At 34.1% G+C, this 23,102-nt stretch overlaps 3 protein-coding genes across 13 annotated transcripts; all 3 read right to left on the reverse strand.

The window, feature by feature from the left end:
- Positions 1-1,346: 1,346 nt before the first annotated feature.
- LOC130828764 (uncharacterized) lies at positions 1,347-1,720 on the reverse strand. Its single transcript, XM_057694745.1, has one exon. It carries the CDS (start codon positions 1,611-1,613, stop codon positions 1,353-1,355), a length of 261 nt encoding a protein of 86 aa, XP_057550728.1. The 5' UTR covers positions 1,614-1,720; the 3' UTR covers positions 1,347-1,352.
- Positions 1,721-6,407: 4,687 nt separating this feature from the next.
- Positions 6,408-21,337, reverse strand: LOC130828762 (retrovirus-related Pol polyprotein from transposon RE1). 11 transcript variants are annotated; one of them, XM_057694743.1, is made up of 9 exons: positions 20,673-21,201; positions 19,486-19,718; positions 16,902-17,059; positions 11,695-11,795; positions 10,523-10,590; positions 7,506-7,619; positions 7,228-7,390; positions 6,951-7,097; positions 6,408-6,866 (listed from the first exon to the last, which is right to left on the reverse strand). In XM_057694743.1, exons 4-9 carry the CDS (start codon positions 11,782-11,784, stop codon positions 6,840-6,842), a joined length of 609 nt encoding a protein of 202 aa, XP_057550726.1. In that variant the 5' UTR covers positions 11,785-11,795; positions 16,902-17,059; positions 19,486-19,718; positions 20,673-21,201; the 3' UTR covers positions 6,408-6,839. The 11 variants fall into 11 exon arrangements, with proteins under 11 accessions (XP_057550726.1, XP_057550723.1, XP_057550727.1 ...); XM_057694740.1 differs by lacking the exon at positions 16,902-17,059 and adding an exon at positions 19,102-19,189; XM_057694744.1 differs by lacking the exons at positions 16,902-17,059; positions 19,486-19,718 and adding an exon at positions 19,102-19,189.
- Positions 16,055-18,556, reverse strand: LOC130828527 (uncharacterized). The gene is made up of 2 exons (XM_057694494.1): positions 17,216-18,556; positions 16,055-17,059 (listed from the first exon to the last, which is right to left on the reverse strand). The coding sequence occupies exons 1-2, from the start codon at positions 18,554-18,556 to the stop codon at positions 16,055-16,057; spliced, it is 2,346 nt and encodes a 781-aa protein (XP_057550477.1).
- Positions 21,338-23,102: the final 1,765 nt, after the last annotated feature.

Here is a 23,102-nt window from a genome sequence, read left to right on the forward strand (position 1 = left end):
CATAGAGGCGAAGTTGAAATTTTAAACTAAAAAAGACCAGATGACCAATATATCAAAAAAGATTAGTATTATTTTTTATGTGATCCACGTACTAACAAAAGTATAAAACAAATATGAACAAATTAAAATTTAAGTTATATTGTTTTAAAATACTTTTTTATCAAATCGAATTTGTAATATTATAGTTTTCATGTGAAAACTTTCTAGAAAATATTATACCAAATTCAATGAAATAAAGCCATAAAGGAAGTAGAGAAATATTATTATTTTCAGACATGCCTTGAACTAAAAGTTTGGTGGATGTTAAGAAGATAATATAGATTGCGCAAGTGTTTTTGAAGATAAAATCTCTATTAAATTAATATAGTCTTAAAAATTATTATAATTATAAAAAATAAAATATGTAGCTAAGATTGAGATTCAAAGGGTAAAGAATTTCAGTTCTGTTTTACAATCAAACAATACTTATATTGCTAATTTGCTATAGTTGATCAAAGTTCATATCATATGGACTATGAATTATACTCCCACCTATTCAGTTCAGGTGTCCCATTTACTTTTGAGACACTGTTCATTTATCATTCTTAAATTGCATTTTATTATTAATCTATAAGTTAAAACATAGTCATGTGGAATCTTATTTGATTTGTTTTGATGTAAAGATTATTAATATCAACTTTTTATAATTTTTAATTATACATAACTCGATATATTAAGAATTGAATAAATGCATTGGATAGAGTGCATAAAGTAAATGGGACATTTAAGATGAATAGGAGAGAGTATTATTTAGAATGCAAAATTTGCTACAATTATGCAATAAAAACATAACAAACATCAGAAAATTTTCTTATTTTCCGTTTATTATTAGCTTACTATATATTGTATATATAGAGTTTGCAACTCGTACTTACATCCCCTAGTTAGATAATAATTTTCGCTCTTGTAACAGAAAGGGTTCAGTTCTCACCATTTACAGTAAATATAGAGATTTTCTAGACTATATATTTCAAATTTCATCATTATCACACCAGAATATCTTATTCATAGAAACTATGATAAGGTCTGGAGAGGAAAAGAAGATGACTCATGCTTATAAAGTACTTCCTTTCGTTCTCAATAGTTGTTATTTTTCTATTTTTCACGCTATCTAATATACGATTTTAATTTTTAATATTTTTAATTCATATATTCATATGATACAAAAATTCTAAAAAGTTAATATTAAATCAAACATGATCCACTTGACTATGTTTTACATTATACATGGATAATATATACCAAATAAGATCAGTTGATGAACAATAATTGCTACAGGTTCTATAACAATTATTAAAATTCGGAGGAAGTATTTACATGAGGATTGCATGGCGCATGCTGTCACTTACCGTAAATTGATCAATTTCAGAAGATCTCATAATATCTCCGGTAACCCAGGTTGTATCAGATATGTTGGTACGACGCTTAAAGAAGCGAGAAAGAATAGAAAAGGGGATATGAACAATTGTGTATATTACAAGTAATCTGTTATTCCAAATTGGTTGCAATTGCTGCCTATTATCAGCATCAAACATTGTCTCATCAGCAACCTTACCACTCTTTTTTCTTGACATGATTTTACAAGATGATCGATTCAATTATGGTTGAGACTTTAGAACAAGGAAGAAATTAAATGATTCTAATTTTTTTTTTAATTTATTGAAATGGCTTTGTCATTGCTTTTTTGGTATGATAATAATGGTGGGTTTAAAGTTTTATGAGTAATAGTTGTGAGTTTATTTATATATCAATATGAATGTAGTGGGAAATTGTACGGTGTTTCGTCTTATTTGACGCTTTGGTTCCACGTATGAATAACTAGTTGGTGGGCCGCATGCTATGCAGGTCCTCCCCCAAGAAATCCTATTCAATTTAAAATTTTAAATTGGAAAAATTATTAAAAATTACCTAATTTATAGCACCTTTTGCAAAAAAACTATCTAATCTAATTTTTTTTTTTTTCCAAAAAACTACCTTAAATGACACAAACGTTTGCAAAAGACTATCAAATGACGAAAAACCGTTAGTTGACCAGTACGTGTCTCACGTGATTTACTTAAGGCATTGATTTCTTCTGTTTGAAAACTCGATTTTTCCCAATTATTTCCTCTTTCCCCTTGAAATCACAAGAACCCTAATTCTTCCCCTTTTCCTTTTAATCCCTAAGAACCCTAATTATTTCCCAAATTAAATTAAGATATTTTCTTGCTTGATTGGCAAAGATATTTGTCTACTTTTTTCTGAGTGAAATTCTTAAATGGCTTAACAGAAACAGATTGGGGTACAATCCAAATTGCAATCAACCCTAATTTTTATGAATTACCTCGTCAAATTACAATCTTTCTGGAACACAATGATCAAAATCATCATCAAATCGCAATCCCAACCAATAAATTCATTTTCTCTTCAATAAAAAAATGATTCTACTGGTGAAGTTGTTCCTAATGTGGTATTTCGTAGAAGGAATTCTGATTATACGGAAATGGTGGAAGTGGAAGAGAGAGATTGGGAAAATTCTTTGAGTTTAGATTCAATAAATATTTATTATGATTTGAATTATGGAGGTTTAAGGCGATTTAGCCATGATGTTGCTTCCTCTTCTTCTGCTAATGGAAGAAGTATTAGTAGTTCTGATGATAAAGTTCATCATAGACGACAATGTGATGTTTGCTCCTCCTTCAAAGCTAAGTTCATCATAGAAGGAATTCGGGATTTTCGAACCACTGTGGGCCCCATTGCTCCTCCTTCAAAGCTAAGACGATGCTGTAATTAATGGAGTATATATAGTTCGTTATGGCCGGTCTTCAATTGTGAATAATCCTAAAGCAATTAATGATAGGTTGATTTTGATTTTGGGTTTGTTCATTTATGATTTTATTTTTAGTTTAGGAAAATAATGCTCTCCTTTTGTCAATATAATTTTTTGTAGGTTAGAACAAATGAAATTGTTACTTTAGTGAGTTTAATCTATGTCACATGCCTATCATATGCAAAGTCAAACGCCTTATTTGACGGTCAACTAACGATTTCCGTCATTTGGTAGTTTTTTGCAAACGTTTATGTCATTTAAGGTAGTTTTTTGCAAAAAAAATTAGATTATGTAGTTTTTTTGTAAAAAGTGCTATAAATTAGGTAGTTTTTAATAATTTTTCCTTTTAAATTAAATAAAATAATTAATATTTAATCTTTAATAGATCAAATAATGGAATTGAAATGGGTATAAACACTTTACACACCTTTAAAGAATCAGTATGGGCTTAATTCTGTCCATTGTTGCAATGGCAGTTGCAGGCATGCAGCATTAGTTGAGATAAAATGAAAGAAAGTTGATGCTCAACGTTTGTTATTAGACTCTACAAAACCATTGCCTATTACATTCCAGTTGATTGCGCTACAATTCTTATTTCTTGGCTCTGCTTATCTTTTTAGCTAAATTAAATTATTTCAGTCTAAATTAAATAATTAAGCTGCAAAGTAAAAATAAAAGCTAGCTGATATTTAATATTATATCACAAAGCTACAACAGCTAGCATGATTATTTAAGCAGCTAAATTTGTTGTCTTCCTTGTATAAAGTAGGATTAATTGCCCCTACAAGAAAGAAAGTGCAGTAAACCAAATTGAGCAGACAGTTGAAGTGATGACAGCGGATTAAGCATTGCTTATTACGAACGCTTCAAATTTTGTCACTTCATCATCTATCATCATAGCCTAAAATGCATCTGGTTTAATATTATTATTATCAACATCTGTTAAAGGCAAGAACAGTCCATTTGATTGTTGATACTAAATGATGGGAGCTTTAATTAAAACTCAAGCTAATTTAGCTTGGAAAACTACTTTTCAAGATTTATGATCATGTTTGTCCTACCCTATTTGTTTCATCACAAAATTCAATCTCATTCATTAGCTCTTGGATAGGTGGTATCAGGTTATTGATGAAAAATTGTGAAGAAAAACACGTGTTTGTGGATGAGAGCTCCACTACCATGGGAATGACACCACATTCATGAAAATTGACACTAAATTCATCCCATTAGCACTATTTAGTAGAAGTACCAATAACCAAATACCTTGTAATGGTTTTATATTTTTCTGGCATTATTCAGTTGGCAAACGAGTTTGACTCAATGTTTCCATATTTTTTCAAGCTGATGGAAATTAAAGAGTCGAAAAAGAACTTTCCCAATTCAAGAATATTGTTGAAAGTTTGGCCCAAAATTTGGGCCTTCAATTCCTTTCTTTTGGTTCATTGTCCAACCTTTTTGCGTCGAGTTTTTTTTTCTTTTTTTTTTTTTTAATTTGTTCGAGGAACTATTCCTTGTAGGTATACGTCTTGGTGCATTCTTGTGAAGTGAAAGTTAAAGGCTGGCAGCAGGAAAGCATTGATAAGACACATAAAGCTGTGAGGAAACTATGGTGCAAGATGTTTCTGGATATCCATGCAGGGACTTGAACGAAAAAGTAATGGTTGGTCCTTCCGTTGATGAAGATGATAGAAGAGAAGTGAGTAGGGGTAAACTAGACATAAATTTAGATGACCAAATAAAAGATATTGAACACCTGTCGATTGACCTTGATCATGAGCATTTGAAAGAGGAGTGCTTTCTTCTGACAAACTTCCGGGGGCTAGTTGCCAATGGCGTTGTATCTCAATGCGGCCCATGTGGTCATATTGTTTTGTTAGCCTCTATTTGGAATGATGCTTATGCGGTTGTCCCTAACTTGCCCCTCCCAGATGTACCATTTGTGGTTTCTTCTCCTTTTCTTCATAGTTAAATTTATATTCTAGAAAATACTGCAAATTGTGCCCGTCTTTTTCTCAATGTTTTGTTGAATTTTAGGGTTCCTGTTTATAATCAACTGCCTATATTTGTTATGTGTTTTATATCATCTATCGCTGTTTTCAGTGGGAAATTTTTATCATTATCTCATGTCTTCCTTAACCTCCCTGCTGCAACTCAAACTGGTATTCAAAATATTCTCTAGTTTGTATTTCGTAGTTGTTTTGGTTTTCTGGACCCTCTGCTCATTTGCTTATTTCCTTGCTGTGTCTTCATTCAATTTTTAAGGATTGGCCATAATACAGATTCAGATCTTATCAAATATGATAAAATGGCTTGTAATCTTTTCTTTATTTAGGGGTTGAACCGTGGTCATTTGAACAGTACTTGGGCCAAGCTGTGTTTGTCCCAGCTGGTTGTCCATTCCAAGTAAGGTATCTTCAGGTGGAGCTCCTCAGACATTTTGCACTAGTATCAGTTGACTTTTTGTGATCATGCGAATCACAGAAACTCATCCTTGTTTGAACTCAGAGCTAACACATTGCTATTGTTATCATACTGCTTTTTCCTCATTGTTTATGTTTGATCTTTTATGTCAGTAGTCTTTTCCTTTTTTGAGCCAATGTTGTCTACATTGATTTCTTTTCCGATTATGATAACTAGTGGCAGATGCACTTTGGGACCTACGTGTATTCCGTGACGTTCAGAAGACAGGGTAACACTGGTGGGAGACTTGTAAAGACATTATATATAATGTGTGTTGTATAGATATCTATATTCAATAAGTTGGACGAGTCATATTGGCTGTAAATATTGGCTATCAGATCTTTGAATCCTTTCTTTCAAAACAAAAAAAATATCTTTGAAGCCTTTGTATTCTGAAGGGATGTGAAATTTCATTTACTAAGTGAGTCGAAAATGTGAAAGTTAGGGTCAATTTTTATTTTATTAAAATTTTAAAGGCGATTTATGTTAATATAAAACTATTGTCATCTTAATTAACTAATCTAATTAAGACTCTATTAGTTAAACAAATAAGAACTTATCTTAAATTTATCTTAAATCCAAGTTGCTCATAATCTTAAATCTAAGACTAATAAAAACTGTTTTAATTATAGATTTATACATTATAAATACTTTCATAATAAAATCAGTCTGTAATTAAATTGGGATTAATCTCTTTACTCCAGTTGCAAAATCCACTCACTAATACTGATGGAAAACAAAAAACAATTTAAAATATAATCATAATACTAAACATAGAAATAAATAATATTAATTTAAATTTTTAAAAAGTAGTAAATGAAAACCCTTAAAGCTGTCAAACTCTAGAAAAAGATTTTATAAAATATGGTGACAAGAGAAGTTTATGTAGTTACAAAAAATATAAATAAATCTAAACTTAATCCAAAAAGATAGATAATTAGTTGAAAAAAGAGAAACAATGCTAAAGTTGCTCAATTCGCTTTTGACCATCAAAACCATAACAAACTCCCGTATAACAAATATTTTACTTGATTTGTTTAGTCATTAGACATTTTTTTTAACAATCATGCAGTTATTTTTTAAAGTCATTTGCCATCAATTATACATAAATTATTAAATTTTTTATTAAGTATTTATATAAATTAACGAAATAAGAAATTCTTGCATTGGACTATAATTCAAAAGACATAATTCGAGATAGAGAAAATAAACAAAATGAGTACAAGAGATTGGTCTCGTCAATTATCATTACAGATTTACAGCTCTTCTATGACAAACAAAAGAAACAGAGACGATCACTGGATGAACATAGCTGGATTAAGTAATCAACACTAGAGCTTAAGGCTACATTTCCTTCTATTTCCTGGCCGATCAATGCACAATCAACAAATACCGTCTTAGCAGCTTTTGCTTGCGCTTCTTCACTAATGGCTACTGGTGTTAAAGAGCAACTGAACGAGCTATAAGAGAGAGCCGACATGATGATCTTTAAAAGAACAATATTGCACATTAAAAGATTGCACATTTCACATCAGCCTAGTAGTTCTTCCATATTTCCCTAATGAAAAACAAGATGATCAATAAAGACAGTTCAACCCAATTCAACCCAAAAAAAAAAGAGGGCGTCTTTCTGTCAATCTACCTCGGTAAGGTAATGCTCAACTTCAGTTCGTTTAAGAAAGTGAATCGAGTGGCTTGCAAGGTTCGTATCTCGGTCTCCAACAGTCGTCATACCCATATCATCAAGGACTCTTACTTTTATATATGGATCTTTTGGTGGTACCATATCCTACACATAAAAGGTCTACAAGTGAGTATTTACAGCTACGCAAAGGACCTAAAAAGGGAATATTCAGATTTTGCAAACCAGAGCAGGTAAATGGAGATTGGGAGACAAAGAACGAAGAGAGTATGCATACCACAGTCAATTCGAGGCCACCCATTTCTCTTGTATATGACTGTATAGCAGAAGAGTGCCTCTTAAAGTAGCGCTTTTCTGGATCACTTAGCTTTTCCTCAATTTCTTCAGAAAGGAACTTGACCTTCCAGCTCAAGCTCTGTATCACTTCAGCTCGTTTATGCCTACATCGTTCAGAGACTGATAGTTGATAAGTGGTGAATTAAACAGCAGATGAGCAATTGGCAGAGCATCTGAACAGCAAGGAGAAAAGGATTGTGCATACTAGTTAGTACTTACACATATACCATCAGACAGCGCTTGTTGCGTAACAGAGAAAGATGGTTAATAAGCATTCCAAAGTGGTCAGCATTTCGTGTTGATTGGACATCCAATCCTTCTTCCTGCATTTTCCTGCCAAGATATCAATTCACCATGAATAAGTCATCTAAAGAGTGAGTATAGAATATGTAACCTTTTTTTGTGTATAATGAAATCTTACAGTTGCTTTAATGACTGTAAAAGAGAAAACAGCTGATACTAGATGAATAAGCTAAAAACGTTGATTAATATTGACTTTGTGACTTACTACGTGCAAAGCTTGGCAAACACACTAAGACATATTTTGTGTGCAAAAAACAAGGACACATTGCATAATATCATATTGACAAGTTGTAAAAGCTTTCTGATCTAAAAATCAATACTAGTATATCCACATCAAAAGTTTTTAAAAAATCGTTTTAGGACAGTTCAAGGGATATCTCATGGTCTCAGTCGATATTTGGTGATATGGCAACCACATCATCGTGACCCTTCTCAAAGACTCAATCGAAATCATAACCACATTGTTGCATTGACGGCATATGTGGAGGAAAAATTTAAAATCCAAAGGGTTTACAACTTTATACTGAATCAAAACAACAATGCCATAGCCTTATGTAACAATATATCATTTCCAATGGTCGCCTACGTAGATTTTTCTTCGGACATTTTGATTTTTTTACCATCTCAATCTATAAGTCGAGATTCATATCCCTTTATCCTCCAGCCTTCTAGGTCGTCTTCAGTCTTGCTCGCCCCTTTTAATTCTACCGAGCTCTAATTTCTATCTTCCTTACCAATTCCTTACCATAGTTACATGGAACGTGGAACATAGCCACGTTCCACAATCCGGGAACGTCCATCCCCATTCACCACGAAATACGACCCAAATCGCTCAAGGTGACGTCCCGGTGAAAAGAAGGGGGGAAAAAATGAGATGAAATCTAGAAAACCAAAAAAATTCCACTTACTAACAATTTTTTAAAGCAAAAAAATCATTTTAAATCTAATTTTGTTTTCAAATATATTTTTTATGCATAATGTATCTTGACCCAATCGTTCCGTAGTCAATCTAGGTTGTATTCCTTATTCCTGTTTCCGTTCCCCATTCCTAACCAAATGTCGTTCCAGGTAACAATGTTCCTAAACCCTGTTTTTAATTATGCCTAAACCATTTCAAACAATTCTCTTTCATCTTTGGCTTAATATTTGCAACTCTTAAATTCTTTCTTATATCTTCATTTTGAATTCTATCCCTCAAGGCATGCGCGCTCATCTATCAAAACATTTGCATTTCCGTTACTTTTATCTTCGTACTATGATCATTTCTAGAAGCCCTACATTTATGTCCATATAGTAGTGTTGGTCTAATAGTTGTTCGATAAACTTCTCCTTTAGCTTTATGGGCACACATCGATCACATAGTATTCTACTAGCAACTTTTCATTTTTTCTATTCACACTTAATTTTATGGATCACATCTTGTTAATTATACCAAATACTCTGAAATATGAACCCAAGGAATTTGAAGCATCCATTAGGAGTATGTTCTTTCTTTTCTAGTTTTATACTGTCTCTCGTTATCTCATTGATGCTAATGTTACACTTCACGCATTTTGTCTTTACTCCAAATTAGTTTAAACACTCGTGAGTCCAACTCTTGTCCACATCTTTTAAACTAAATCAAAGTAATAAAAACTTATAGAATGTTGTTTTGGCACAAAGGATAATTTAATAGGAGTTATATACAGTTAGATAGGAGCTTTAATCTAGTTAGTGTTTTAAGTACGTTGACTTAATTTGCATAAGAATGTTGATATTGATCAAAACAAAAGGCATAAAATTCAATGTGAGTGGTTCAAATGGAGAGTTGCAACCAAAGTATTATATGACAAAGGTGTGCCCATTAAGGTTATAAGGGAAATTTCTACCGAACTAGCATTAAACTAGCAAAATAATATAGGTTAGAATTTTGGGCTTTCACAAGTGATCATTGTAGTGGGATCGAGATAATTGATATGCGTATATATGTTAAGATGAATGAGTGGACATACCTAGAAAAATAGAATTTAGAATCAAAATATAAGAAATGGTCTTGGTACTAGAGATTTTGAAGACAACGAGAGATAATCGTTAACATTTGTTTTGTCATTTTAAAAGAGGATCGAAAAATACATCTATTAGAATAGTGAACGGTTGAAACTTTGAAGAGTTCAAAAGTGAAAAAGGTGGAACAATGATGGTCTTATAGACAAAAGTGAAGAATGACATCAAAAAATGAGAATTGTTGATACATATGATAATAGATAGGAATTGATGGAGGAATATGTGCGGATGATCATTGAAATTGATTATCATGGTTGTAAATTCATATTAGATAGTTCTCAATAATGTGTAATCTATATTAGTGACAATTATAAACTTTAATTTGTTTTAATTCATGTAATCAATCTCATATTGTTGGGGTAAGACTTTGGCATGCTTTTTGTTGCACTATATATATCTCTTGATGGATGCATACATATATACATTTTAAAAATATGTGTGAATATGTAGCAATTAGAGAAAAATAATCTTTTTACTCAAATCTTAAAGAGTGCCCCGAATGCTTAACAAGAAGATTGTTAGGATATGGTGATTATTGGAGCTAGCATAGATAAGCCAAAATAATAATACAAGAAAAGCAAATGAAACGATGAAAAGCTGCAGTGAGATTTTAAATAACTTTGAAGAAACTGGCAGTATTGCAAAGTATCTTTGTATTTTTACATGGTTATTTGGTCGTGAACAGAATAAGAGAGATATAGTTGGCCACAACGTTTAAGGGAGATGGTCACAAACATACACTCCAAACTCCAAGTACCATTGGAAATGCAAAAGCATGGATAAATTGGCCATATAAATGAAACTAACTAGGCAAAAACAAAAGAACAAATTCATAGAAGCGTTTTTATTTTTTTGAAACTAATAGAGGTTAATTTAACGTAGAAACTTACCTAGTAAGCTCGTAGAATTGACTGTAGTGGATTGCACATTCTTTTATAACTTGATTGAACATATCATCCTAGTTAACAAGAAGCAAATTAATAGAAGAGGAAGCAATATAACGACAGGATTCAAATCAAGGAAGTTAGGACAAGAACACAACTGTTGCAACTTGTAACAATTTAGCAAGAAAAAGATATACCTTGTCAATTCACGTATGTGTATCAAATATCCAAAAGCAAAGGAGGACAAAACATATATCAAATCAAGAGCAATGACTAACAAGCAAAAAGAGAAATCTCAAGACACCAACAAAATTAGTTAAGCTGTGAGATGTGGGCATGTTAGTTATCATTTGACGCAAAAGTTCGTGCCAAGTTTTATCATGCAATCTAACAATTCAATGATTATAATATTTATAATCCTAACTATGATGGTCTCCTTATCTATGCCAATTTTACACTATGGTTTAAGAAAAACGATGGATCCATGAAAATTAAAGGATGATACATTGAAAGATATACATACACAATAGACTACAACTTAGAATAAATTGTAGATTAGTTGATATAAAAATCATGAAGCCATACTCCTTGCAAGAATCAACTCCACAATTAATCTAAAAATTATAAAACAATAGTGCAAGTTATCTACCTAACCAAAAATGTATCCATGTCAATGAAAAGAAAAAACACACAAGTTGTAAAATAGGCAGACATTTAAAAGTTGACTCGAGTTTGAATTCATAAATTGCCAAATAATGCTTTGACATTAAATTGTTTAGCCAACAACGAAAATACCAAGAACAAGAGATGATAATGATTTTCCATTCAATATCAATGCCATTCGAAATGCTATTGTTTTCTATTTTCGTGTTAATATTTATGCACATTTTCCATACACACATTCTATCGTACAAGAAACCTATTCAGAGACATTATAGATCCAACTTGCACAAATACATAGAAACAAATAACATCACTAATGAGATTGTGCAAAATCAGACTTGTTATATTGAAATTCCAAACAAGAACATCAAAAGTGTCAACAAGGTATCCAAATCATCCTAAGAGCACAGTAAGAAAATAGTAATGATCCAATTCATAGATCAGAGTTCTTACCAATAGTCACCCTAACTACATGAAATAAATAGTTATTGAGTACGAGTATAAAAAAAGCTCACATTGTAACGAGTAAGTTGCCCTGGCTCAGCAAAAGCAAGCTCTTTTACAAGCTGGCATGCCCTTTTACCATAAATCTCTGTAGTCTCCATATATGTTTGTTCTGTTTTAAGACACGTCAACACACACAAGATCAAGAGCATTAATATTCACTTACAATTATTGGAATCAAATTAGATCAGATCAAAAGAAATGAAAAATATTTACATCAAACCAAAAGTATTTATTGAGTTATTTCTTTCTCTACATGTTTACTTAAAATTGTACCAAACTAGTAAATTTCAAACATGAAACAAAAATGTTTCAGACTACACCAGACCCGAACTTGACCAAACATGGCTCACTAACCCATACTACGCCTAAGGTTCCGTGTGGAAATTTCTAGGACAACCCATTGTATAATATCTTATGAATTGTACTTAAACACAATAATCATGCCCAAGGTCTAGCATCAGCACGTCAAAGGTCCACTGTATGTACAACCCCTAGTCATCAGACGCCCATTAGTGGATCAACGACCATGAACGTGAGGCTATTGATGTTTTGTTGACTTGAACTAAGTCTAAGACATGGGAATAACAAACAAATAGCGCGTGTTTCCAGAGACAAACACCGAGTCGGCGTTTGGTGGGCGAGAAAAGATGCGTCGGTGTTGGCTGCTGAACTCAAGGCGTTTTCCAAAAGCCAAAGCCAAGTCGGCGTTTTTGGGCTTGGGGAGAAAGTCGAGTCAGTTATCAATGCTGATCTTGAAGTTGATTTTCTAGAACCTAACGTGGAGTCGGCGTTCCTTGGTCAGGGAAAGACGCCGACTCGGCTTATTGTGCGAAAACGGTTACTTAGGTTTTCATTGAGTCGTTTTTCCTGTTTCTAAACCTAATTCTTAGTAAGATTAGGGTTACAACATAAATGCCCCATGTCTTAGGATTAGAGTTTACAAGAAAGCAAGAGAGAAACAAAGTGAGCTGTCATTAAAGAGAGTTTCTAAGATTCATCTTGTAATCTCCATTTTTCATTAGTGAAATTAAAGTTTTCACTTCTCAATGCCTGTGGACGTAGCTATCGCATTGATAGTGAACCACATTAAATTATTAATGTGTTCTTTATTGTTTCTTTGAATCTTTAATTTTTTTATTGTTTTTGGGATAATTGCTTCCATTGTCCGCACAACAGAGGCATCGTATGCAAGCAACTCAACCATGACAGCCCAATCAACAACAAAGGACATCATCATTAACACCAACGGGCAGCCACAGCTCGAGAGCAACAAGCACAGCATTGCAGTAGTGACCCAGCGAGGAAAGAGAAAATTTGAACTAAATAAGCAAAATAATATTAAAAAGTCAAACAATAAGCAATATTTTAAAAATATTTCCCAAAATAAGCACTTTTTTCCCACAGCTGAGGTTTGGGTTGTTCGCTGTTAGTAACAGCGAACAAAAAAGGCGGGTCAAAAAAAGTCAAGTTCTTTATTCGCTATTACTAACAGCGAACAAAGGCTTGACCTTGTTTGACCAGGTTTCCTTTGTTCGCAGTTACTACAAAGACCTGGTAAAAAAAAAATCGAAGTCTTTGTTCGCTGTTAATAACAGTGAACAAAGAACTTGACTTTTTTTCACCAGCACTCTTTGTTCGCTATTAGTAACAGCGAACAATCGAAACCTCAATTCTAGAAAAAAGTGCTTACTTTGGGACATATTCTAAAACATTGCTTATTTTTGATTTTTTAATAATTTTTTGCTTAATTCATTCAAATTTTCGAGGAAAGAAACACCACAGAAACAGCGGACAGCAACTCAACAGCACAGTCAATGGTTACGCACAGCGGCAGCAACGAACCATCATAACAGCAGCGGCTGCAACGCGAACAGAAGCAGAAGCACAAAACAGCAATGGAAGCAAAACAGCAGCAACGTCCAGCCTCTGCAGCCAGCTAGCAAAAGCAGAAAGCATAACAGCTTCATACATAATCTAGTGGTGGCAGCACAGCCTCAACACCAACAGTGTAGAGCATCAAGTTCAGCAAACGTCTGCCGCCCTACTCCGTGTACGACCCAGTCAATAACCTCTCCATCAGTCCTCACAAAGCCCAAAATGGAACCCCACCACCCGAGCCACCACCATTGATAAGTTTTACCAAAATTTACTCCTCATTGGTTAGCAATGTTTTTCTGTTAAACCAGCAAGTTTTTGTGGTTTTGTATTATATTTCTTGTATATGATTCAATCAATTGATGATGGTTATTTATACAGAAATTAAAATAACTGCTCCTAAGAAGATCTAGTAACTGCAACATTACATACCACCAATACAAGTAACTGCTCCTAAGTAACTGCTCCTAAGTAACTGTAATTCATAATCTAACACTCCCCCTCAAGTTGGGTCGTAGGGTCACCAACATCCAGCTTGCACAAAACTTCTTCAAAAAAATGAGTTCCAACTGCCTTTGTGAGAATGTCTGCTAGTTGATCCTTGGACTTCACATGCGGAAGCTTAATTACTTGAGCTTCTAATTTCTCCTTTATAAAATGCATGTCCACTTCCACATGTTTGGTGCGATCATGTTGAACCGGATTTTCTGAAATATTGATAGCTGCTTGATTATCGCAGTACAGCTCGCAACTCCTTTTAGGAGGGAATCCTAGTTCAGTAAGTAACTTTCTCAGCCATAAGACTTCCGTGATTCCCTTTGCTACACCTCTAAATTCAGCTTCAGCACTAGACATGGCCACCACCTTTTGTTTCTTGCTCCTCCACGTGACTAGATTTCCTCCCAAAAGAGTAAAGTAGCCTGAAGTCGACTTTCTATCATCCCTATCACCTGCCCAATCTGCATCTGTATATGCTACAAAGTCAAGATGACCATTCTTCTGATAAAAGACTCCCTTACCAGGACATCCCTTGAGATATCTTAGAATCCTATAAACAGCATCCATATGTTGAACCTGAGGCTTGTGCATGAACCTGCTGACTATTCCTACTGCATATGCAATATCTGGCCTTGTATGAGCTAAGTAGATCAACTTCCCTACCATGCGTTGATACTGCATGTGATCAGCTAACTTTCCTCCTTCGATCATCTGTAGTCCATGGTTCATCATCATTGGTGTCTCGATAGGCTTGCAATCCAGCATCCCTGTTTCAGTTAACAGATCTAAAACATACTTCCTTTGGGATATGAAAATTCTTCTATTCGATCTAAGAACTTCAATCCCTAGGAAGTACTTCAGCCTACCTAGATCTTTCATTTCAAATTCTTGAAATAATTTCCCTTTCAGAGTTGCAATTTCATCTCTATCATCCCCGGTAATGATCATATCATCGACATAAATTATTAAGCACGTTGTTTTGCCTCCTCTTCGTTTAAGGAACAAGGTGTGATCTGAATTGCTTTGCCTGTAGCCAAATTTCTTCATTGCAGAGGTAAATCTTCCAAACCACGCTCTGGGAGATTGTTTTAGCCCATACAGAGCCTTTCTCAATTTGCATCCCTCGTTCTCCGAAAAATCTGATGTAAACCCTAGTGGAGCTTCCATGTACACTTCTTCTTGTAGATCTCCATGTAGAAACGCATTTTTAACATCAAATTGGTGTAAGGGCCAGTCTAAGTTTGCGGCAACGCTGAACAGAACTCGAACTGAATCAAGCTTAGCAACAGGAGAGAATGTTTCTGAGTAGTCAACTCCATATGTCTGAGTGTATCCTTTCGCCACCAATCGAGCTTTGTACCTTTCAATCGTGCCATCTGACTTGTACTTGATCGTGAACACCCATCTGCACCCGACAACTTTCTTTTCCTTTGGTAGGATGCATTTCTCCCATGTGCCATTCTTGTTAAGAGCATTAATTTCTTCCTCCATCGCCTTTCTCCAATGTACAGATACAAGGGCTTCTTCTACTGTTCTTGGGATCTTGGCTGTATCTAAAGTTACCTTAAATGCTAAGGCACTTCGTGACAAATTTCCTGATTTGGAAGACTTCTCAATAGGATATCTTGATCGTTGTGCTTCATACTCAGGATCATACCTTCTTGGAGGGACCCCTCGAGTGGAGCGAGAAGGTAACATATATGATTCACCACCAACACCGTGGCTATCATGATTCCCTGTTTCAGCTGTATCTGTAACAACTTCTTCATCCACATGATCATCACTTATATTATCAGTATTAGTATTTTCTGGAGCAATATTACTATCGAGATCTGAATGACTTACCTGATGATCAGACAGGATTGGTAATGGTAGAGGAGTGGAGAAAACGTCTTGGTGGGGTGACTCTGTAGCATTGCCCACTTGGTCTTTTGGGTCTAAGTTGGACAACCGTGGACTGATTAACCATCTGAGATCGTCACTGTGATTCTCCCCCTAACATCGAAGAGGGTGGTAGTAATATTCGTTCTCAATGAACTCGCAATCCATGGTGGTATAGATCTTTCTAGTCAGGGGGTCATAACACCGATAACCTTTCTGATTCCTCCCATACCCAATAAGGATACATTTGACTGCTCTCGGTTCAAATTTGTTTCTTACTCTCGCTGGATAGTGAACAAAAACTATGCACCCAAAAACACGAGGATGTAGGGTATGTGAGGAAGGTAAAGAGAAATAGGTTTGGAGGGTGGCTAGAGGTGTGTGGTATTGAAGGCTCTTTGAGGGAAGTCTATTGGTAAGGTAGTTAGCAATGGCGATGGCTTCAGGCCAAAGATAAGTCGGAGCATGAGAATCAAGAATAAGCGCACGAGTCATTTCAAGAAGTGTGCGATTTTTCCGTTCGGCCACTCCATTTTGCTGAGGTGTATTGGGACAAGTGGTCTGGTGTATAAGCCCTTTCTGTTTAAAGAACTGTTGCATGTTTGAATTAACATATTCTCCACCATTATCTGTTCTAAACATGCGGGGTTGAGTTTGAAATTGAGTGCATATCATATTATAAAATTCAACAAACACATGAAATACTTCCGATTTGTGTTTGAGGAAGTAAATCCAACTCATCCGGGTGCAATCATCAATAAATTTGACAAAATAGGAAAAACCATGTAACCCTATGACGGGTGCAGGACCCCACACATCAGAATGAATCAGCATAAAAGGTAAATCAGTTCTATTCAAACTAGTAGAGTATGAGTGTTTATGACTCTTTGCACGAATACAAGTTTCACATTTGAAATCAGTTTTTAGTCCTATAAATTGAGGAAAAAGTTTTTCTAAATACCCTATTGATGGATGCCCTAAACGTCGATGCCACGTCCACAGTTGTCTTTCCTCTGACCCGCGAGCAAGAACAGCTTTGCCTTTTTGAGTCTCCCCTTCCAAGTAGTATAATCCTCCTTTTTCAATACCACGCCCAATGACTTTCCCTGTCCGAACATCCTGCACAGTACAACATCCGGGCTCAATGAGAACAGAACAACCGAGATCTCTAGTAAGTTGGCTTACTGATAATAATTTATGAGACAAGTCGGGGACAAATAAACAATTTTTTAAAGTAAGTTTTTCTGTAAGAGAAATTGTTCCAGCTCCGCTCACTTTAATCCCTTCCCCATTGGCTGTTTTAATAGTGGTTTTTATAGGGGTGTCACGAGTCAAAAAATTGTTCGGGTCATACGACATTGTATCGGTGGCACCACAATCGATTATCCAACCCTTATCAAAATAAGACGAAGTATTAAATGAGGACGAAAAAACAGAAAAAATATGGGATGAGGAAGATGATGAGCCACGTGACTCTTGGGTTTGAAAAAAGCCACGTGACCCCCCCTCCTTTAGGGTTTCATTTCCTTTAAAAAGAGATGGGGGGTCTTCCCTTCCTTTACCCCTTTCTCTTCTTCTCACTGTTGAGGCGCCTCCTCTAGGGTTTCTGGTACCTTCTTCCTTGTTCTCTGTGGCTGTAACGTTCATGGCTTCACCTGCTTTCTCTCCTTCCTCCATGGTGATGGATCTTTCTTGGCGCCATCCTACTGCTGCCTTTCCCATGCGACTTTGATCTGAAAAACGCGCCGGCTTTCTTTCTCCCTTCTTCTTAGAATCCGGCCACCAATCTGGATACCCCACGATTTTGAAGCATTCGTTCCTTGTATGCCTAGTACCACCACAATAAGTGCACTTCAGGTGAGATCTTTCATCATCCCTCCGGTAAGTTTTCCCTCTGACTGAAAAAATTCCTCCGGTGTCCGGTGACTCCAAATCAGATGAGGGGTTTGTCTTCATGATTCCTCGTCTCGGGATCTCCCTTCTGATACTTGCATAGGCCTCCTCCACCGTGGGAAGAGGGTCTAAGAGGAGGAGATCTCTTCTATCCTTGTCGTATGTTTCATTGACGCCTCCTAAAAACTGGTACAATCTGTTTTGTTGAGTTATTTGATTATAAATAATTATGTCGCATGGATCCTTCATCGGATTTGGTTGTCTTCTGTCAATTTCTTTCCATAACACAATCAATTTGATGTAGTATGTTTCAATGGTGTCTTGCCCTTGTTGGATCTTGTTGGTTTTGACTGTTAAGTCGAAAATTTGCAGGCCGTCTCTCCCACTGCTATACAGTGTTTCTATCCCTTGCCACAATGTTTTGGATGTCGGGAAGTCGAGATATTGATTAACTAGATCAGGCTCTATATTTTCCAGAATCCATGAGATAACTATCGAATCACTTCTGACCCATTGGTTGTACGCTGGGTCATTTGTGGGTGGAGGATCGTCGATGATGTGATTGAGACGATCCCGTCCACTAATGGCTAAGTGCATCAGCCTGGACCATTTTGTGTAATTTTGATTAGTTAATTTCTCTGAGATTAGGAGGGTATGTGTGCTGGTTTCAGTGGATGGTTTGTTGGGGTTTAACTGTTTAAAGAGTTGCAACAACTGCCCCATTGTGACCGGTTGGTCTGGTGCTATGACAGTTCTTGATTCATCTTCCATTGTTGGATTTAAAGGTAGGTTAATTGGTATGTGATGAAGCTGCGAAGAACGATTTAGAATCGTTCTAGCTCTGATACCATGTTTTTCTGTTAAACCAGCAAGTTTTTGTGGTTTTGTATTATATTTCTTGTATATGATTCAATCAATTGATGATGGTTATTTATACAGAAATTAAAATAACTGCTCCTAAGAAGATCTAGTAACTGCAACATTACATACCACTAATACAAGTAACTGCTCCTAAGTAACTGCTCCTAAGTAACTGTAATGCATAATCTAACAAGCAACATTACATCCAATTTTCCCCTTTTTATTAATTATAAATTTCATCTCATTATTTGATTTATTAAATTAATCAACTCAAAATCAATATAGAATAGACCATAGTAACCTAAAACGCCAAACGTTACACCTAAACGAGGACCAGATCACCAGCGGAAAGGTTCTGACTGGTAACAACCACATACTAATTAACATAATTTAGGGTTTGAACATACCTTAACTCAATGTTTTTGGGAGAAAAGAGAAAAGAATTGAAGAATATTATGCAACCCACACAGCACGACTACCAGGAATGGAGAGAAGCTACACCAATGAAGAAATATAAGAACGAAACTGTTGGAGCTCTTCAATTTTGAGCCAACGATTTGCTAGAAGAATGAATTGAAACATCAAACATGTATTTATATAATAAACTCAACTTAAAATTAAAATTAATCATCAAACTTTAACTCCCAAACAAGTTGGAAAGTTCAAAACTACAAATCTACAATCACAAAATTCGAACTTCGAACAATTTTCATGACCTCACAAAGCAAATCTTGCAAAAATATATAGATAAATAAGAAACAACAAAAAAAAAAGAAAAGATAGAAATTTACCAGCAAATCGAAAATGGCCCCAAATATTTTAGGGATTGTTCAGATAGCTTTCAGTCTAGAGTCTAGACTCTAAGGAGAAGAAGTTTCGAATCGTCATAAAAGCGGGGGAAAGCGCGCTTATTTTTTGGTTCGCAAATTACGAATTTGTGTGCTCCCACTCCCACACCATTCCTTGCAATGACTTTCCAATTTAGTTAAGAAAGTTTTGTTGGATAAAAACTGTGATTTGAAATCTAAAAAAATGTGTTTTGAAATTAGTATTATAATAATAATAATAATAATAATAATAATAATAATAATTAGTATTGTTATAATAATAATAATAATAATAATAATAATAATAATAATAATAATAATAATTCCTTCGTTATGAAATACTCGCTACGTAATGGTTTTTGACATTATTCGTCGTTTAAGTTAATACAATATATTGCGGCTAATATGTAAGAAAACATATAGTCAAGTGTGATCTTATTTGAATCGTCCAATCGCATAATTTCATAATACTAAATTTTTATAATTAAATGTGTGTAGTTCAATATATAAATGATCAAAATAACACATTAAGTAAAATTTAGCAAGTATAGTGGAACGGAGAAAATAATAATAATAATAATAATAATAAAAGAAAATTACTAAACACTACCTATTCTATTCTATAGCACCTTTGTAAAAAACTATCTATTCTAATTTTGTTTAAAAAAACTATCTTAAATGACATAAACATTTGCAAAAGACTACCTTATGACGGAATCCGTTAATTGACCTGACCAGCACGTATCTCACGTGATTAAGCCATTGATTATTCTGTTTAAAAATACGATTTTCCCTAATTATTTCCTCTATCCCCTTCAAATCATAAGAAACCTACTTCTTCCCCATAAGAACCCTAATTTTTCGATCCTGACATGAATTGGAGGGGATGCAACAAAATCATTTTTGAGCAATGGGGATTTTAAGCTTGTTGATGAGCTGGAGAAGTTGAATATTCGAAATACCGAAACTGTTGGAAGGAATTCTGGTGAACAAAACGGTGATGGATTGAGTAATGGGGATGAATTGAAAGGTGGGGAGGGGTGCTATTGAATACAGAAACAATAGCATACACCTAATAAATTTCATCCAAAAATTAAAAATCAGATAATTTGAATTGAACTTAAGTTCTTGTATCGAATTAGTGAACTAACCTGAGAAAGTAAAATTACGCCTGCAAATTAGCGAACGTGATAAAAAAAATCAGCTAAAGATTAGTGAGAAGTTGAGGAAGCTGGAAATCTCGGAATTGAACTTCATTTTCGGTAGATGATTGATAAATTTCCTGCGTCCTTATTGATGTTGGATTTGGGTAATTTGATGGATAATAGGTGTGAAGTTATGCGATTCAATGGTTTGAAGGTGAAATTAGGAGAGAGAGAATGGGTGACAGTGAGAGAAGCAATAAAATGAAGACAAAGATGAGAGCGGGAGAAGATGTCAGAAAATAAAAAATAAAAAAAAATAATAAAAAAAAAAAAAAGAAAAATCAAATCATGAGGAGAACTGTAGAAGCATGATTTTTTCTGGGTTTTTCCTTTCAATTCATTGTAGGGAATTCTTCATAAGGTAATAGTGGTGTAACATTCATCCCCATGACGGATTTCCTAGCTTATGACGGAAGCACCATTTTAGGGAATTTCTCATTGTAGTTGGTCAATTCTGGTGAACAAAACGGTGATGGATGAGTAATGGGGATAAAAAAAAAAGAAAAAACAAATCATTGCCCAGATGAACGAATCACCTGTTAACTAACGGTCAACTAATGAATTCCGTCATAAGGTAATCTTTTGTAAATGTTTATGTTATTTAAGGTAGTTTTTTGCAAAAAAATTTAGAATATGTAGTTTTTTTTACAGAGAGTGCTATTAAATAGGTAGTTTTTAGTAATTTTCTCTAATAATAATAATAATAATAATAATAATAATATATACTCTACTCCTATTAATAAATTGGGAAGCACTTTTTATTTTAGTTAGTTGTTTAACTTTGCTATATTTTTGCTTCTTTTTTTAAAATTTATTATCCAAATATATGTTCTGGTTTAATTATTCACATAATTTAATTATTCTCATCATCTTCTAAATATGCATGCTAATGTGGTTGTTACAATTTCTCAAATACAAAGAGAGTATTATTTTACACGAAGAAATTTTGACTTTTACCGTATTTTTATATTTTGCTTTAACCTTCTTTATGAATTAGTGCTAGTTTGCTAAAAGATATAATCAATTGAGATTTTATTAGTTTGTCTTAATGTATAGTTTAAATAAATTAATTTTTTGTATTTTTATTCACTTACATTCTACTAGAGATATCAATAATTAAAATTTTGCATTGGCTATGAGGTTTGAGAAGTAACGAAAGTAAAAAAACGAAATATAGTTTTGGAAGTATTGTTCAACGTCAACAATATTTCATTATTTCAATATCATTAAGTAGCTCTCACATAGATTGAGACTTGAGAGGTCGAATGTACGCAATCTTACCTTTGTTAGTGATAATACGACTAATTTACCTTGATTCTTGTTCTACACAATGCTGACTATTGAAGAATTTGAAAGAGATCAGAAAGTAAAAAGTCTGTAGTTTGTTTGTGAGTGAAGCATAGAAACCTATTCAAAATTCCGGTAATTAGAACCGTTCAAAAACTATTTAAACCTTTATTACAAGAATGCCCTTTTCCTCTTGTATATTTTCTTTTTAAAAGAAAATTATTACCATCGAACACAAAAAAAAAATATAAAAACATCAAAGTTAAGGAAATTGAATGTTTTCTTAAGGTATTTGCTATGAAATTTGTAAAATTAAAAACGTGTTAGCTACCATGTGGAAATAACTTTAAAAAGTATTACTACTTGCGTTTCGACAAACGCAATATTACCATATAGATCCTACCAATAATCTGTGTCCAAATACACATGACCTCCTTTTATTTTTATTCTTCTTTCGGAACTCTATCCGTTTACTATATTTACTCGATCCATAAAATTGACCATAATAGTACTTCGATATTGACCCCACTCCTTTGGTTTCCATGAATCTCGCCACTTGAAAGAAATCCTTACCGAATATATATAACGCAACTACAAAGGAATCAGCTTCAAAATCACTCGAGGGTTCACTTGATTGTTCCGCATGGGAGATGTTAAGAGATGAATCCGTCAATGATAAGGGAAGGCCTAGAAAGCGATCGGAGGAACGATCATCAGCTGGATTATTCACCATTAAACACGGCAGTTCCGCCTGCTTATATTCATGACAACCTCGTAAATTTGAATTACGATCCATCTGCAATACTACGTATGATCAAGAAGAGCGAAATTCCAAATTAAAACAAGGTTTTAAGGAAATGCTTTTTCTTATTTTATTATTATTATTATTATTATTATTATATGTATAGTGTTTTATGTTTATATACAAACAAGAGGGCCTAATATTAGGACATTAACAAATAACGAACTACATCAACTCGGTCAACAACGGTACATTTCAATTAGTATTTACTATTTTTTTTTTGAAATATACTTATTTCCCTTTTTTTTTTTTACTCTCTCTTAAATTGACAAAGGTGGATAGAGAAA

The sequence above is a fragment of the Amaranthus tricolor genome, chromosome 12, assembly GCF_026212465.1.
Source record: "Amaranthus tricolor cultivar Red isolate AtriRed21 chromosome 12, ASM2621246v1, whole genome shotgun sequence".
In the NCBI taxonomy this organism is placed as follows: Eukaryota; Viridiplantae; Streptophyta; class Magnoliopsida; order Caryophyllales; family Amaranthaceae; genus Amaranthus; species Amaranthus tricolor.

What these genes read in the sequence shown, in the direction of transcription:
- LOC130828764 (XM_057694745.1), bottom strand. Translation starts at nt 1,613, where the DNA reads ATGTCAAGAAAAAAGAGTGGTAAGGTTGCTGATGAGACAATGTTTGAT.
- LOC130828762 (XM_057694739.1), bottom strand. Translation starts at nt 15,757, where the DNA reads ATGTTACCTTCTCGCTCCACTCGAGGGGTCCCTCCAAGAAGGTATGAT.
- LOC130828527 (XM_057694494.1), bottom strand. Translation starts at nt 18,556, where the DNA reads ATGGGGCAGTTGTTGCAACTCTTTAAACAGTTAAACCCCAACAAACCA. An exon ending in CCAATGGGGAAGGGATTAAA is followed by an intron (nt 17,060 to 17,215) that starts GTGAGCGGAGCT and finishes TGTACTGTGCAG; the next exon opens with GATGTTCGGACAGGGAAAGT.